The sequence below is a fragment of the Bufo gargarizans genome, chromosome 8 (assembly GCF_014858855.1).
Source record: "Bufo gargarizans isolate SCDJY-AF-19 chromosome 8, ASM1485885v1, whole genome shotgun sequence".
Classification (NCBI taxonomy): Eukaryota; Metazoa; Chordata; class Amphibia; order Anura; family Bufonidae; genus Bufo; species Bufo gargarizans.
In genome coordinates this window covers 61,497,070-61,511,968 of record NC_058087.1, presented here as the reverse complement: position 1 = coordinate 61,511,968, position 14,899 = coordinate 61,497,070, and the positions used below count along the sequence as shown (strand labels likewise).

Here is a 14,899-nt window from a genome sequence, read left to right as displayed (position 1 = left end):
TACTTCCGGACAACCCATTATTGATAGTTTTATAGGTTTATATAAACTATGGTTTGTCAGCCACACACCTCTGTGTATACCAGAACGCATCGTCAACACTGGATCTGTATAGGGACAAACGATCATAGTAGTGTTCATTCACTCCCCATACAGAGGTTGAGTGTAGCTCCCACGAGTGGGTAATGATCAGGAATGAATGGTTTGCCCCCGATCATTGCACTGTGTAAAAAGGACCCTTGGCTGATGAAAGCTAACAGCTTTAGGGGAAGATTTATCAAACTGGTGTAAAGTAAAACTGGCTTTATTGCCTAAAGCAACCAGATTACACCAAAGCAGTTGTGAAAAATGAAAGGTGGAATCTGATTGGTTGCTATGGGCAACTAAGCCAGTTCTACTTTTCACCAGTTTGATAAATCTCCCTCTTAGGCTGGTTTCACACGGGCGTTGCGGATTACGGCCGGATGCGCTCAGTGAAACTCGCACTATTTTGCAAGCAAGTTCAGTCAGTTTTGTCTGCGATTAGTTGTTCAGTTTTTTCCGCGCGAGTGCAATGCGTTTTGATGCGTTTTTCACGCGCGTGATAAAAAAACTGAATCATTACAAACATCTCTTAGCAACCATCAGTGAAAACGCATCGCACCCGCACTTGCTTGAAAAACGCAGAATATAGAACATGCTGCGATTTTCACGCAACGCAGAACTGATGGGTGAAAAACAATGCTCATGTACACAGACCCATTGAAATGAATGGGTCAGGATTCATCCTGTAGTTCTAAAAACTATGTAAGTAAATACAATGCTATCACTATGAACACAGAATATTTTCAGTGGTTATTTTACCAAGATATTCATAAGTATAACCTTAAAATTCATCTGTCCCCCCCCCCCCCCAAAAAAAAATTAAAAAATAAAAAATCCCACAGGCATTTTCCACAATCTTGAAATAAGGTATGCCCGCCCGGAATTTTTCACACTACTAGATTAATAATGTCACTCTGACGGAAATAACAGGCACTTACCCAAATAGCGCTTCTCATCTCCTTCTTCACTAAGTTCATATTCAACACGGAATCCAGAAATTGTATCAGATGCAGAGACCCAGGATATCACAAAACTGCTAGAGGTGATCTCGGTCACAGACTCTGAAATTGACACCAGTGGTGGAAGACGAGTAGTTTCTCCAGTTTGTGTTGGACCTTTAAATAAATGGACATTTAACGTATATGGCGCATACCAGTTACATTTTAAGTTATAGTGTTTCCAATGAAAACAAAAAAGCCTACTAAAATAATAGCTGCTGAAGTGATTGTTACTAGAGTCTGTACCTGGAGTAAATATACAGTTTGGACAACACTAGTAAATGATAATTTTAACCAAAACTTAAAATGGGCATATGTTAGCACATCAGAACACGATTGTGCTATAGGCAATTTAGTAATTCCAAAGATACCAATTCAAACATAACCAATATGGACACTTCTTGCTGTTGGTTTTCCAAAAATTGCAGCCACAACTGAACACAAAAATGCAATTAAAAAACCATAAGAACTACAAGAATTCATTATTATTAAACATTTTGATTAGAGACAGGTCCATTCCGAAACTACATGACTAGGTTCCTCCCACTGGGTTATCACAATTCACTTGGTAGATCTAATCTTTTTCAGTCAAAAGGAGGATCAGCCTATCGGCACAAGGGAAGGTTCCCTCGAATTGTTACAGCCCAGGTCTACCTTTTGAAACCTAAAAATCTGAGGGAGAGCAAATCTAAACATGATGTGAAAGACATTCTCTTGTATTGATGTATTCTGAAGATTGACTAGGCATTCACATCCGAGTTTAAAATGTGTACGCAAGGAAAGAAAGAAACACAGCAACTTCATAGAGGTCCAGATGGGAAAACCCCATGGTTTAAGAATCAATGCTTATGAGGAGTTAATATAGCAAAACCACTTTGGAGATATCCCATGTCTAAACATTCAAGAGCGGGAAAAACAATTTCTTTTGTTCTTTAAAGCAGACTTAGCTTTATTATCTATAAAGTAAACATTTAGATGCTTAGAGTCTCTCTCAAGTGCCAGATTTGTAGGAGCAAAATCCTTTGCAGAGAGCTGTACAATTAGAAAAGTCTTTGATGAGAGATGCAGGCAAAATGTTAGCGCAAATAAAAAGTTATCAAAATCAATCTTTAGTCGAAGTAATGTCACCTTGACCCATAGATAATTCTGGTATCTTCTTAAGAGAAGCATAGATATAAAAGAAAGAGATGTTCAAAAGTAGAGGTAGTACTTACCCCCTAATGTGGAGGAGGTAGTGGTGAAATCAAATCGGGTAACCTCCCTCTGGCCATACTGAAGAACGCTGACAAGTTGCCCCTCATACATCACTCCTGGTTTCAAACCAGAGATTGTGTAGGAATTAAGGTGTCCTGCAATGGTTGCTTGTTTCCAACTACCTTGTTTGTTTTTCTGGAAATAGGCAAAAAAAAAATAGAAGATTACACCAAAGGAAACCCAAGGCTTCAGTGGTACACAAACTAGCATTGATTCACTACAAATCAGGTTATTAGCGTGCTCAATTTACTATCACAGGAAGAGACAAAGGGATCTAAAAAGGGTAGTTTACCAATTCCCCAGACCAGTTTTCTAGCATCACGTTTGAAACTTAAAAAGCAACGGTGCCTAAATGTCAATGCAGTTGCCAATTTTTACACCGCTCTTAAAGGGTTTCTACCACTTGGATTTCACATAATTAGGTGTCAGACACTAGCGCTCCGCTAGTGTCTGCTCTGCCAAACTATCCTGCTATAATAGATTTTGGGGCAGCTGTTTAGCATATTAATAAAAGTTCTTTTTTTAGGTAATGACCCTCTAGGTGCTATGGGGGCGTCATTAGCACCTAGAGGATCGGTCTACCTTCTCAAGATGCCGCCGCTCAGCGCCTCCCTCCAGCCCGCCCATCTGCTTCGGAATGCATCAAACGGACGACTTCACGCGCATGCGCCGTGCACGGCTGTATTCGGCGCATGCGCAGTGAATGTCCGACCGCTTCCCTGCTCAGACATCTCCACTGCGCCTATGACGTCATCGGCGCAGGCGCAGTGGAGATGTCTGAGCAGGGAAGCGGTCGGACATTCACTGCGCATGCGCCGAATACAGCCGTGCACGGCGCATGCGCGTGAAGTCGTCCATTTGATGCATTCCGAAGCAGATGGGCGGGCTGGAGGGAGGCGCTGAGCGGCGGCATCTTGAGAAGGTAGACCGATCCTCTAGGTGCTAATGACGCCCCCATAGCACCTAGAGGGTCATTAGCATATTAATAAAAGTTCTTTTTTTAGGTAAACAGCTGCCCCAAAATCTATTATAGCAGGATAGTTTGGCAGAGCAGACACTAGCGGAGCGCTAGTGTCTGACACCTAATTATGTGAAATCCAAGTGGTAGAAACCCTTTAAGGGCTCTTGCACACTAACTTATTTTCATTCCATGTCCGTTCCGCATGTTGTCCCATGTGCATTCCGCACAAGTCCTATTATTGTCTGCATTACAGACAAGGATAGTACTGTTCTATTAGGGGCTAGCTGTTCCATTCTGCAAAATACGGAATGCACACGGACCACAAAAGACAAATAAAATGGTTGTGTGCATGAGTTGCAATGGGCCAAAAGTGTGCAGAAGGAGGCAGGCTGGAACTCTGACACAACTCTTACCAACATGTGTGCTAGAAATCTGGTACACTCCTCCTGGCTACAGTAGAGTTCTGTTCTGGCACATGGAAAGCAGAAATTGCGAGAAGTGTATTACTTTCTTAATAAATTTGTTGCATCTTCCATCAACTGGATTTTTACTAAGATTGGAGTGTGAAAGGCCGGTCTTTAGTACATAATCCCTATAATCTTCAATGCACTTAACACTCCATACCAGAGCCTCCCTTGGGGGGCATTCAGAAGACCGTATTTCTAGGTCCGCATCGGTTTCACAAGTTTGTGGAACATGTGCGGACCCATTCCTTTCAATGGGGCCACAAAAGATGCGGACAACACACAATGTGGTGTCCGCATCCGAAGTTCTGTTCCGTGGCCTTGCAAAAAAAATAAAAAATATATAATTATATATGCATGTACTATTCTTGTCTAAAATTGCAGACAAGAATACGCATTTCCATATTAGGGATGGCCCTGTGTGTTCCGCAAAGTGCGGAACGCCCACGGCCGGTACCCGTGTTTTGCGGAGTCGCAATTTGCGGACCGCAAAACACTTAGTTAGCTTAATGTAGCCTTCTGTAGATGGCACGGCTAGGACACAGCAACATACAGACCCAACTATGTTTCTCCTCATTTCAGATTATTATAGCGCAATTCATTCCATGGCGCTGTACATAGGAAATCTGTTGGTTTCAGAAAATTAGCCCATTTCTAATGTGTACACATTAGTACATTAGACTTACAGGCTTCCAGCGCAGGATGTACTGCTTGATGTGCGATTGCTGAGGAGCAGTCCACTGAATAGGGTGCGAGTTGGGGTGGTTGGCACTCTCAGTGATGATCACCTGCACAGGTCCAGTTCCAGCTGTTACAGAAATCAGAATGACATTTTTAGGAAGAGCATTCATATGGCCGAAATCACCAACTGGGCAAAGAAAATAAACTCACTTATTTGAAGAACAAAAAGTTAAGAGACACGGCAGAGACTGTAAGGCATTTGTATTTACTGTCTATACTGCAATATTTCTAACCTAAAAGGGGTTGGCCTTTCAAGATTGAGCTGGGATTACCCACAGTCAGTACCAGCCAGGGGAGGTGGAATTGGCTGGAGCTCTGCTGTTTCTGCAAGTCCATCCACCCACCACCACCTACTGTGGTTATTCCCATCTCGGCCATGAAAGGCTGAAATCAGACAACCCTTTAATCATGCGTTTTGTTTTTTTAGAGACTGCTGCAGTTTTTTCATTAATTTTTGGGAAGTTCAAAGCAAAAAAAATCTGCTACATGTGTACAAAAGAATGAAGTTGATAATCTTAAAAAAGGTAACTGCACGACAAGTGGGCAGTGTCCTTGGGATAAGCACAGCTTTAAAAGCATTGAACAGAGTGAGGGGTCAACTACCGAGTCTCATTAATAAGGTCCAATTGTGAAAGTCTTACACAATATTCTGTGTTACAGGATTTTTTTTTTAATATATATATATATATATATATATATATATATATATATATATATTTTCCCCAGAGGCTGCAATAAACAAACTGAGTTTATCTGGAGAATACGAGATTTCTGGAGAAGTCATTGGTCCAGATTTGGTGTTAAAGAGGACCTTTCCGATAACATCAGTTTAAGTAACTACTTGCAATACCAATTCTGGAGCATCTATTCTTCTGATTCTGTGCCATTCCTGTATTATTCCTGCCAGAAGTTTACACATTTTCCAGCAGTCTGCAGTAAAGGTACTGCAGGGTGTTACCAGTAGCAGGTGTGTGACTGTCCAATCAATGCTTTGGGACACACCCCTAACTGTTAACACCCATCTGTACCTTTACAGCAAGCTGCTGGCAATTCATTCCTGAAAGAGGTAGGAGAAATAACAGGAAAGGCACAACAGTCATAAGAGTAGACACTCCAAAATTATTAGATGGGGAATGCAGTTAGTTACTACATGTCAGGAGAGGTGATGGGTCATTTTTTAAATACAATTTTTCCCCTAAGATGAGGAAAATTAGCTTCTTAAGTTTTTTTTGCCATTCTCAACATTTTAGGATAACAGGCTAGACATGTCTTTTTCAACTCTAGAAACTATAGAAGAGATTTATCAAACTGGTATAAAGATTGAACTGGCTTAGTTGCCCATAGCAACCAGATTCCACCTTTCGTTTTCCAAAGGAGCTGTGAAAAATGAAAGGTGGAATCTGATAGTTGCCCATAGCAACCAAGCCAGTTCTACTTTACACCAGTTTGATAAATCTCTTCTAGAGTTGAAAGACATGTTTAGCCTGTTATTCTAAAATGAGGTTATCCTATAAAAAGAATATTGCAATGCAATGAGTAAGGCATCTTTATTATTGCAATATGCATAACGGTCAGGATTTTTATGCATATTACATTTTCCTCTCTGGCAGCACCATCGGTTTCTACGGTGACTGAAGTTGTAGGCCACTTTTTCCTGCACCAAGTGGTGGAGCGACATGCTAAGTAGCTTCGCTGCTCCGCTCTGCCTCTGGCATACTGATCTGACAGTGAAGATGAAGAAGCCCAGGAACCTTTCATGCACTTGGTTCCTACTTCCGAATTAGCAGAGCTATGCAAGCTTTATCCCTCTCTGGATAGCGGAAAAGTAAATAGGGGGGGGGGGGGGAAATAGTCTACCAGAGTGCTATTTATTAGTGGAATCGCTGGGGCTGTCGATGAGGGACTATTTTCCATTATCAGGGCAAGGTTCCGTGTTAGGTCACTAGGGCCAGGTCAGGCCAAGCAGGGAGGTACTAGGGTGAGTTTCTTTCCTGATGCCACTCTAATACCGGACCAGTTGGATACCCCTGACGTCCTTCTCAGTCTTCCTTAAATATCGGATGAAGTACCTACCTTCCACATGTGACTACCTCCTGCCTTAACCCACGAATACGTGGTCGCTAAGCGAGGCCCATATATAAATTGGTAAGATTTTTCCATTTATTATGTTTGTTCACTTGACCACTCCAAGGGAATCAGACAATAGGGATCACTCGGTCCCTCCACCACAGGTCTTTGTGATATTCTCCATAGGCTTTTTGGGGGAGGGGGGGGCGAGACCTATTTTGGTGTGCAGCACCACCTATGTTGCACCAAACCGTCCAATAAACCCCCTCTGCAGGGGTTTTGTCCGTCTTATTGTGATTTTTGTTTGTAAGGGGTCTCTTACTCCCCACCTTGGGGGAATGGATCTAGTAAAAGTTAAGTTTTAAATTGTTACTGCTCCCCTTCGTTTTCATATTCTCCTATTTTTCTGAGCGGTACCCAGGAGATCTGCCCCCGCAGTTAAATATCCTGGTAGGACACCTTATTTTTCACGGACTATTTTCCATACAGGGGAGAAATATAGAAGTATTTAAAAAAAAGCTGGCTGCAATCCACTCCTAGGAGATGCAGGTGCCTAATGGTTCCATGTGATGAGCTGCTGCCCATCCGCAGAAAGTGAAGAGACAGGTCTTCCAGATTAGGAGTAAAAAAGAGAAATGTTAAAATAATTCAGTGTGAGTTTTTTTATTTGTGGGGCAACCCCCAATGGCTCTGCCATCCCCCTTGAAAACATAACATGGATCACCGACATCCAGCTAGTCCTGACTCCGGAGGCATTGAGGCCGTGAACAAGGTCCAGGACGGCCCGAAAGTTGGCCTTGCCACTTCTAGTGTAACTGGATGGATAAAAGCTATAATTTATGAATTACTACTATAACCGAGTGCCGTGATTTCTATGAATTATACTATGAATCTATGGTATAAACATATGTAGTATGAGAACAGATCAGAGGATTTATTTAAGGTAACAATTCATAAAGAAAAATATCTGCGTATACAGTTATCCTTATATTGAAAGCCTTCATTAAACCCTTATCCACTCTGGATATCAAAAAAACTAATAGCTGACTTATTGTACCATTTGATAAAAACCAAAAGGTAGCAGTTCTGTAGAATTTTGTTTATTCCTGGAATTGAACGATTGCAAAGTTGGTTCAAAGTAGGACATTAACCTGAACTTTGTTCAGTAATTGCAGCATCCTACATATCGAAATCAGTTTGCTGCAAAGTCAGTAAAGTACTAGAAGCAAAGATTACAAGGTTGAACAGTAAATATACAATTGCATGGCCGAGTCACATTATTATGGCCACTTCCTACTTTTGACGTTGGCAGCACGTAGCTCATGAAAGTAACGTGTGGCGAGCTCGCTTGGTGGATAGAGTATTTAATTATATATATATATATATATATATATATATATATATATATATATAATTTTTTTTATATCCTCGTTGCAGTCATTGGTAAAAGGGGAAGTTTCTCAGCGTTGCAAAAAAGGGATGATAATTGGTTTTCGGGCCAAGGGTGGCAGTCAGAGTTTGTGAACTGCTCACGCGTTGCTATGGTAAAAGTGTATGGTAAGTAAACAAATGGTACCACTGAATAACGTGGAAACTGCAGAGCACAACATGCCATTGATACGAGAGTTGAACGTCAGCTACGAAGGTGCGCAAGGACTGACCAACATGCTACAGTAAAGCAGCTCACTGTCAAAATGAACAGGGGCTACCAGACATGTGTCTAAGACAACAGTTCACCCTACTGTGTTTGTGGTTCTGAAGCAGATGGATGGTCACTGAACCTCTACTAATGAAGTTGAATCAGCAGAAAAGGCTTCAATTTTTTAAGCGGTATCAGAATTGGACCTCCGCTTATTGGCAAAGGGTTGCCTTCTCTGATAAGTCACATTTTCTGCCTCACTGAACAGTTAGAGGTTAGCATGTCAGGTGAGACAGAACAACCAATCTGCAACCATTGCTGGAAGAACACAAGCTGGTGGTGGCTGTGTTATGGTCTGGGGAATATTTTCATGGCATTATCTGGGACCACTCATCCATGTGGAAAGCACTTAAACGATTTGGGTATAACTCCATCCTTGCAGATCACATACACCAATACAAGCAGATTGTCTTCCCTTGGGTAGATGGGATATTTCAGCAAGACATTTCAAACGGCTAGAAAAGCCTGACATTGGTTGGAAGAGCATGACCAAGACTTCCAAGTACTACCCTGGCCCGCTTAATTCCCCAGACTTGAACCAGTTGAGCATCTGTGGGACCACATTGATAGCTGTATGGATCCTCAACCACCTACCTGTGGGATGCAATGCAGTTGGCATGGCTCCAGATACCTGTAACAACCTACTAGGACCTTATGAAGTCACTCCCAGCCCGTCTAGCTGCTGTCCGTGCTGCACACGATGGTTACTCTGCATATTAGCTGGTGGTCATAATAATGTGACTGAACTGTGTACATCTTTACTGTGTCGTTGCACAGATTAGAAATATTAAGTCATCACTGACCTGGGTAGGAACGAGGTTGGCAATGCCATTCACCAATTCCATTGCCATAACAATAGCACTGGTAGCTGACACCATTTACATTCTTCTCCCAAGATTCCCCGATCTGAAAGAATCTTCGTGTTTCAGTCTCTTGACATTGATCTGCAACATGAAAAACAACCAAGCAAGTCAATATTTGGGAATCTATGTTTTCTGAGAACATGTAGTCTTTATTGAGAAATATAATGACCTTCCTACAGAGCCTCAGCTGTCTACGTGACCTGTGCCCCGAGTGACAAGCTCACTGAATGCTGGCCAAAGAAAACAGACCAATATCCACAAGGTTTAGCAAGCACTGATTGAATAAACAGATCAGATAGTCTCACAAAGCTTGCCTTCACCCACCGCAGTGGCATCGAGAGACATTAATTAAGACTTAGTCCTAAGGCTACTTTCCCACTAGCGTTTTTTGCAGATCCGTCATAGATCTGCAAAAACGCTTCCGTTACAATAATACAACCGCATGCATCCGTCATGAATGCATCCAGTTGTATTATGTCTTCTATAGCCATGACGGATCAGTCTTAAACACCATTGAAAGTCAATGGGGGACAGATCAGTTTTCTATTGTGCCAGATTGAGTCAGAGAAAACTGATCCGTTTGGCTCAGTTTCATCAAGCAGGCAGCAAAATGCTGCAGGCAGCGTTTTGGTGTCTATCTCCAGAGCAGAATGGTGACTGAATGGAAGCAAACTGAAGCATTCTAAGTGGATCCTTTTCCATTCAGAATGCATTAGGGCAAAACTGATCCATTTTGGACCGCTTGTGAGAGCCCTGAACGGATCTCAAACGGAAAGCTAGTGTGAAAGCAGACCAACATACACTGGACCTACAAACAGCAGAGCGAAATACATAGTTCTTTTGGTTTACCCTGAGGAACATCTTGAGTACAAGACATGGCAAAGGTAACGAAGGCTGGCCATACAAGTCAGAGAGCTGTTGGCTATGCACATTTATGCATTCCAATTTGGGGGGGGGGGGAGGGGGGGGAGAGACAAAAAAAAAAAAAAAAAAGTTCTCCTACCCACCCCCCAAAAACAAAAGGATTGGAGAATTGGGAAAGTTGGAATTAAAGAGCTACTGCTGCCAGAGAAGTGTTAGGACATCCTTACACACAATTTTTGGTTGGGTGCAGCCAGTTTTAGGTATAGGCAGTGCTTATGCCCAATAAGCCACATATTAATACATAAACTGACAAAGATCTCTGAGCCAACTTCATTTAGTTAAATATATGACAAAACAAGGAGATTTCGTCCATCATGAGCTAATGCTACATACCCACGGCATCGCACTTCCATCTGCCACGTCCCTGACCAAAACATGTGCAGTTCATCAAGTGTCCTTCTTCATGATATTTGTTGAAAGACTGATTAATATCATAGGTGACACCATCCACAATACATTGATCTGTCACATGAGAAAGGGAGTATTATTGAGATGCCAACATGATCTAACTGTACTGGTACAAGGAAAGAAACAAACCTTTACAGGTTTTACATGCCTATTGTGAATAAACAAAAAAAATAAATATATATATATATATATGAATTTCTTAAAAAAGGCTTTTTGAGCTATTCAAAACTAAAACATTCATATGGCACCAATTCACTAGTGGGAAACTGCATGCAAAATGATGGGACAGACACTTACCAGTTAACTAGCAAGAATGACCACCACATGTACACAGGATTACATAAAGGATGATATGCAAAGTAATGCAACCTTGTAATATATTAATTACAAAGATCTGCCATGACATTGAGACATATAGAAATGAACAGAATAAAAAACATTTTTTGGCATACTGCACAAGATGCAAACGTGTACTTGGTCTTTTACCTTTAAGCTGGGAATAGGCAACGCAGTTCCACTCCCCGCGGCCGTTGCCGACACATGTACACCGCATCATATGACCTAGTTGATGCGTTTTGTCCCATTGGTCTCCAACACGGTACATGACGCCCTCATTGGTGGTACAGATTTCTTCATGCGCTATGTAAATTAGGACACACCAGTTATCGGTCTTAGATATCGCAGAAAATACGTAACAAAAACAGTTCAGTGACAAGGTGAGAACACCGCTGATCACTAGAATGGGGGTTCTTAGCTCCCTGATCCTCATCAGTGCAACCTCTGCAGCCAAGAGGAAAGGCAAAACGTGACCACTACTCAGTTCTAACTTGTTCAGTGGGTAACAAACTGAGGGCTCTGGACACCGGTCCTAGTGATTGGTGGTAGTGCGACAACCTTATTAGAGCGAACCTGTCACCTCTCCCGACATGTCCGATTTAGTAAGTAATAATTCTAGAGTACCCATTCTTATGCTGTATGTTCTACTATTCTTTACCATCACAAAAGAAAGTTATGAATTGATAGCATTTTTTTGCTATTAAGGTCCAGAGGGGAGTTACCAGTTAGGGGTTACCTGTACAGTCTGATACTTGCAGCACAGACTGGATAATGTCAGACTGTACAGGGACACATACCCCAACTGGTAACACCCATCTGGACTTCAGTGCAAACTTCTAGCAGGAACAAGAAAAAGACAACCGTGTCTTAAGACTAGATGCTCCAGACTTATTACATGAGGAATGCAAGTAGTTACTAAAACACACGTCAGGAAGGTTTAATGTCCCCTTTAAGATGTTACATTGAAAGGCTTGTTAGTAGCACATCTGAAAAGAGGTCCTTTACCATAACAAAGGACAGTTTACATATTATGAAGTCACTTTATTACAGATCCTCACCTGCCATGGGACAGAAGCCAAATTTCTGCTCCACATCATAGTTGAAACTAGTTCCACACCACTTCATGTTGTCGCGACGTCCCTCTGAGGTACAGTCTGTGTAATTTCGGTTGTTGTACAGGAAAGGAAAGTGACAGAGGGCCCCGTTTGAATTACCTCCTCTTGTCTGAACCAGTACTTAAAAAGGGAAAAAAATAAAGTTATTTTAGTTTGAAAACAATGATTCAGAAAGATTAGACACCACAAGGCTATTATTTCTGCTCTTCTAAGTAACCTATGATTAAAAAAATAATAATAATTATAAGAGAAGATCACGTCTCCATTTTTTGGACAGGTACAAAAGGGCCCCTTTCCGAAGATAGGAGCATGTCCCAGATCTGGGACCTGCACTGACCAGACATTTATGGCATATTCTGGGATATGCCCTAAATGTCTCAGATGGAAATACCGCTTTAACCATGTTCATTTTTGTTCCTGAAAATAAACAGCCAGTCACAGTCAAAAAAAAAAAAAAAAACCACAAGGACTATTGTAAGTGAAGTGTTTGCCCTTTAAGGCCCCTTTCACACGGGCGAGATTTCCGCACGGGAGCAATGAGTGAGGTGAACACATTGCACCCGCACTGAATCCGTACCCGTTCATTTCTATGGGGCTGTGCACAAGAGGCGATTTTCACTCATCACTTTTGTGTTACGTGAAAAATCGCAGCATGCTCTATATTGTGCATTTCACACAACGCAGGCCCCATAGAAGTGAATGGGGCTGCGTGAAAATTGCAAGCAAGTGTGGATGCGGTGCTATTTTCACACACGGTTGCTAGGAGACGATCGGGACCCGATCTTTATTATTTTCCCTTTATAACATGGTTATAAGGGAAAATAATTAGCATTCTTAATACAGAATGCATAGTACAATAGGGCTGGAGGGGTAAAAAAAAAAGTTACTCACCTTAATCCACTTGTTCGCGCAGCCAGCATCTCTTCTGTCTTTGCTGTGCACAGGAAGAGGACCTTTGATGACGTCACTGCGCTCCTCACATGGTCCGTCACATGATCCATCACCATGGTAAAAGATCATGTGACGGACCATGTGATGAGCGCAGTGACATCATTAAAAAAGGTCCTATTCCTCAAAGAAGAAGACAGAAGAGATGCCGGCTACGCAAACAAGTGGATTAAGTAGAGTTAAATGTTATTTTTTATTTTTTTTACCCCTCCAGCGCTATTGTACTATGCATTCTGTATTCAGAATGCTATTATTTTCCCTTATAACCATGTTATAATAGGAAATAATACAATCTACACAACACCTTACCCAAACCCGAACTTCTGTGAAGTTCGGGTCTGGGTACCACATTCAGTTTATCACACGCGTGCAAAAACATATTGCACCAGCACGATAAACTGAACAACGGAACGCAATCAAAACTGACTGCAATTGGGTACCTACTCACGCGGGTTTGCCGCAACGCATCCGGACATGCTCGTGTGAAAGAGGCCTAAGACTTTAAGTCACTGACTAAAAGCTTCAATTATTTTACTTTATCATCAGCTTACGTCGCTGTTCTGTGCAGAAAGAATATTTCTTGTCCTCATCGTAGTTGGAGGAAGTTGCACACCAGAGCTTTCCATCCTGACGGCCATCGGTTGTACAGGAATAGTAGGTTTTACCGTCATGAGTGAATGGGATTGCACAAGGCTCACTGTTAGAATTGCCACCATATGTCCCAACGGCAACTGGATAAAAAAATAAAAAAAAATAAACCAGTATGTATGCATGCATGTATACTTTTTTTATTTTTACATAAAAGTAGCTGCACTTACCAGTTTCCTCACAGCTGACTCCATTGCCCAGGCAAGTGCAGACCTGTTGCTGGCTGCCCTGCGTTTTGATCCATTTCATGCCCACAGAATACAGGACTCCACTGTCGGTCACACAGTGCTCCAGGTCACTTGCCACAGGTGTGAGCGCTTTTAAGCCAGTATCAACCACTACAGAGAAGACATAACAGGAGTATTTAATTTTTTTTCGTATTTTAATACACAAGAGCAATAAAATAATCAATATTACTAAATAATAATATTACTAGTAGTACACACAAAAAGCATACAGATATTGTGTTCATGTGTTGTATGCCATGACATTGCGTAAGCCCCATCAGCCACCACCATGAATACATTTCAAGTCAGTAGAAGACAAAAAAAAAATTATATATTAATATATATATATATATATATATATATATATATATATATATATATATATATATATATATATATATAATAAAAAAAAAAAGAGCCAACTATAGAACTATGTTTAAATGTAGGATTATCCACCGAGGGTACACAGGTTCTAAAATCTGCATTTCATATATCAACTCACCGACGCCAGATGTTTGTAGGGCAGAATGTCTCTCACACTTCCATTCCCCACGGCCATTGCCAGTACAAATACACTGCAGCAGGTTCCCTCTGGCATCAGTCTTAGTCCAAGTGTCTCCAATCCTGTATGAGGTTCTGGTGTCCTGGTCATTACATCTGTCTATAGGCAATCACAGACACAGGGGTTAGCAGTTTAAAACACTGGAACATCACTTTCATTCCACTTTACAAAACTATCTTATACCCTGCTTTGTATCAGAAGCCAGTAGTATAATGGCGACAATAATGCAACTGCAGAATGTTTACTTGAATATATAAAAGACGAGAACAATTAACAGAATAAAAAAATAATAATTCTACTACTACTTTGACTTTTTAATTCCATGCTGCAAGGCAGATAATTTGCGGAAATGTCTAACAAACTTGTAATTTGTCTGATTTATCTACAATAGGAATGGGATTAATTGTGGTAGTAAAGTGTGGGAAGTACTTTGCCAAGGCTATAGGTTCTGGAAAAAAAATACTCAAGTGCACATATTGCAAAAGGCAATTCCCTGCTCATCATACAGAAGAAACCCACAAGACTAAGATCAGGTCATTGACATTCCACTGGAACAATGATCTATGTAAATTGCTTCCAAACGGTACAAGAAGATTGGAGATA

General features: G+C 41.3%; 1 protein-coding gene across 1 annotated transcript in view; it reads right to left on the bottom strand.

Annotated features, from left to right (window-relative positions):
• Positions 1 to 14,899, bottom strand: part of FN1 (fibronectin 1) — a 57,871-nt gene that overhangs the window by 30,312 nt on the left and 12,660 nt on the right. The window contains 10 exon segments of the mRNA XM_044303390.1: positions 1,020 to 1,196; positions 2,294 to 2,468; positions 4,445 to 4,566; positions 9,069 to 9,209; positions 10,386 to 10,514; positions 10,947 to 11,099; positions 11,855 to 12,031; positions 13,411 to 13,590; positions 13,678 to 13,845; positions 14,237 to 14,395. Coding sequence (XP_044159325.1) covers positions 1,020 to 1,196; positions 2,294 to 2,468; positions 4,445 to 4,566; positions 9,069 to 9,209; positions 10,386 to 10,514; positions 10,947 to 11,099; positions 11,855 to 12,031; positions 13,411 to 13,590; positions 13,678 to 13,845; positions 14,237 to 14,395 — 1,581 coding nt within the window.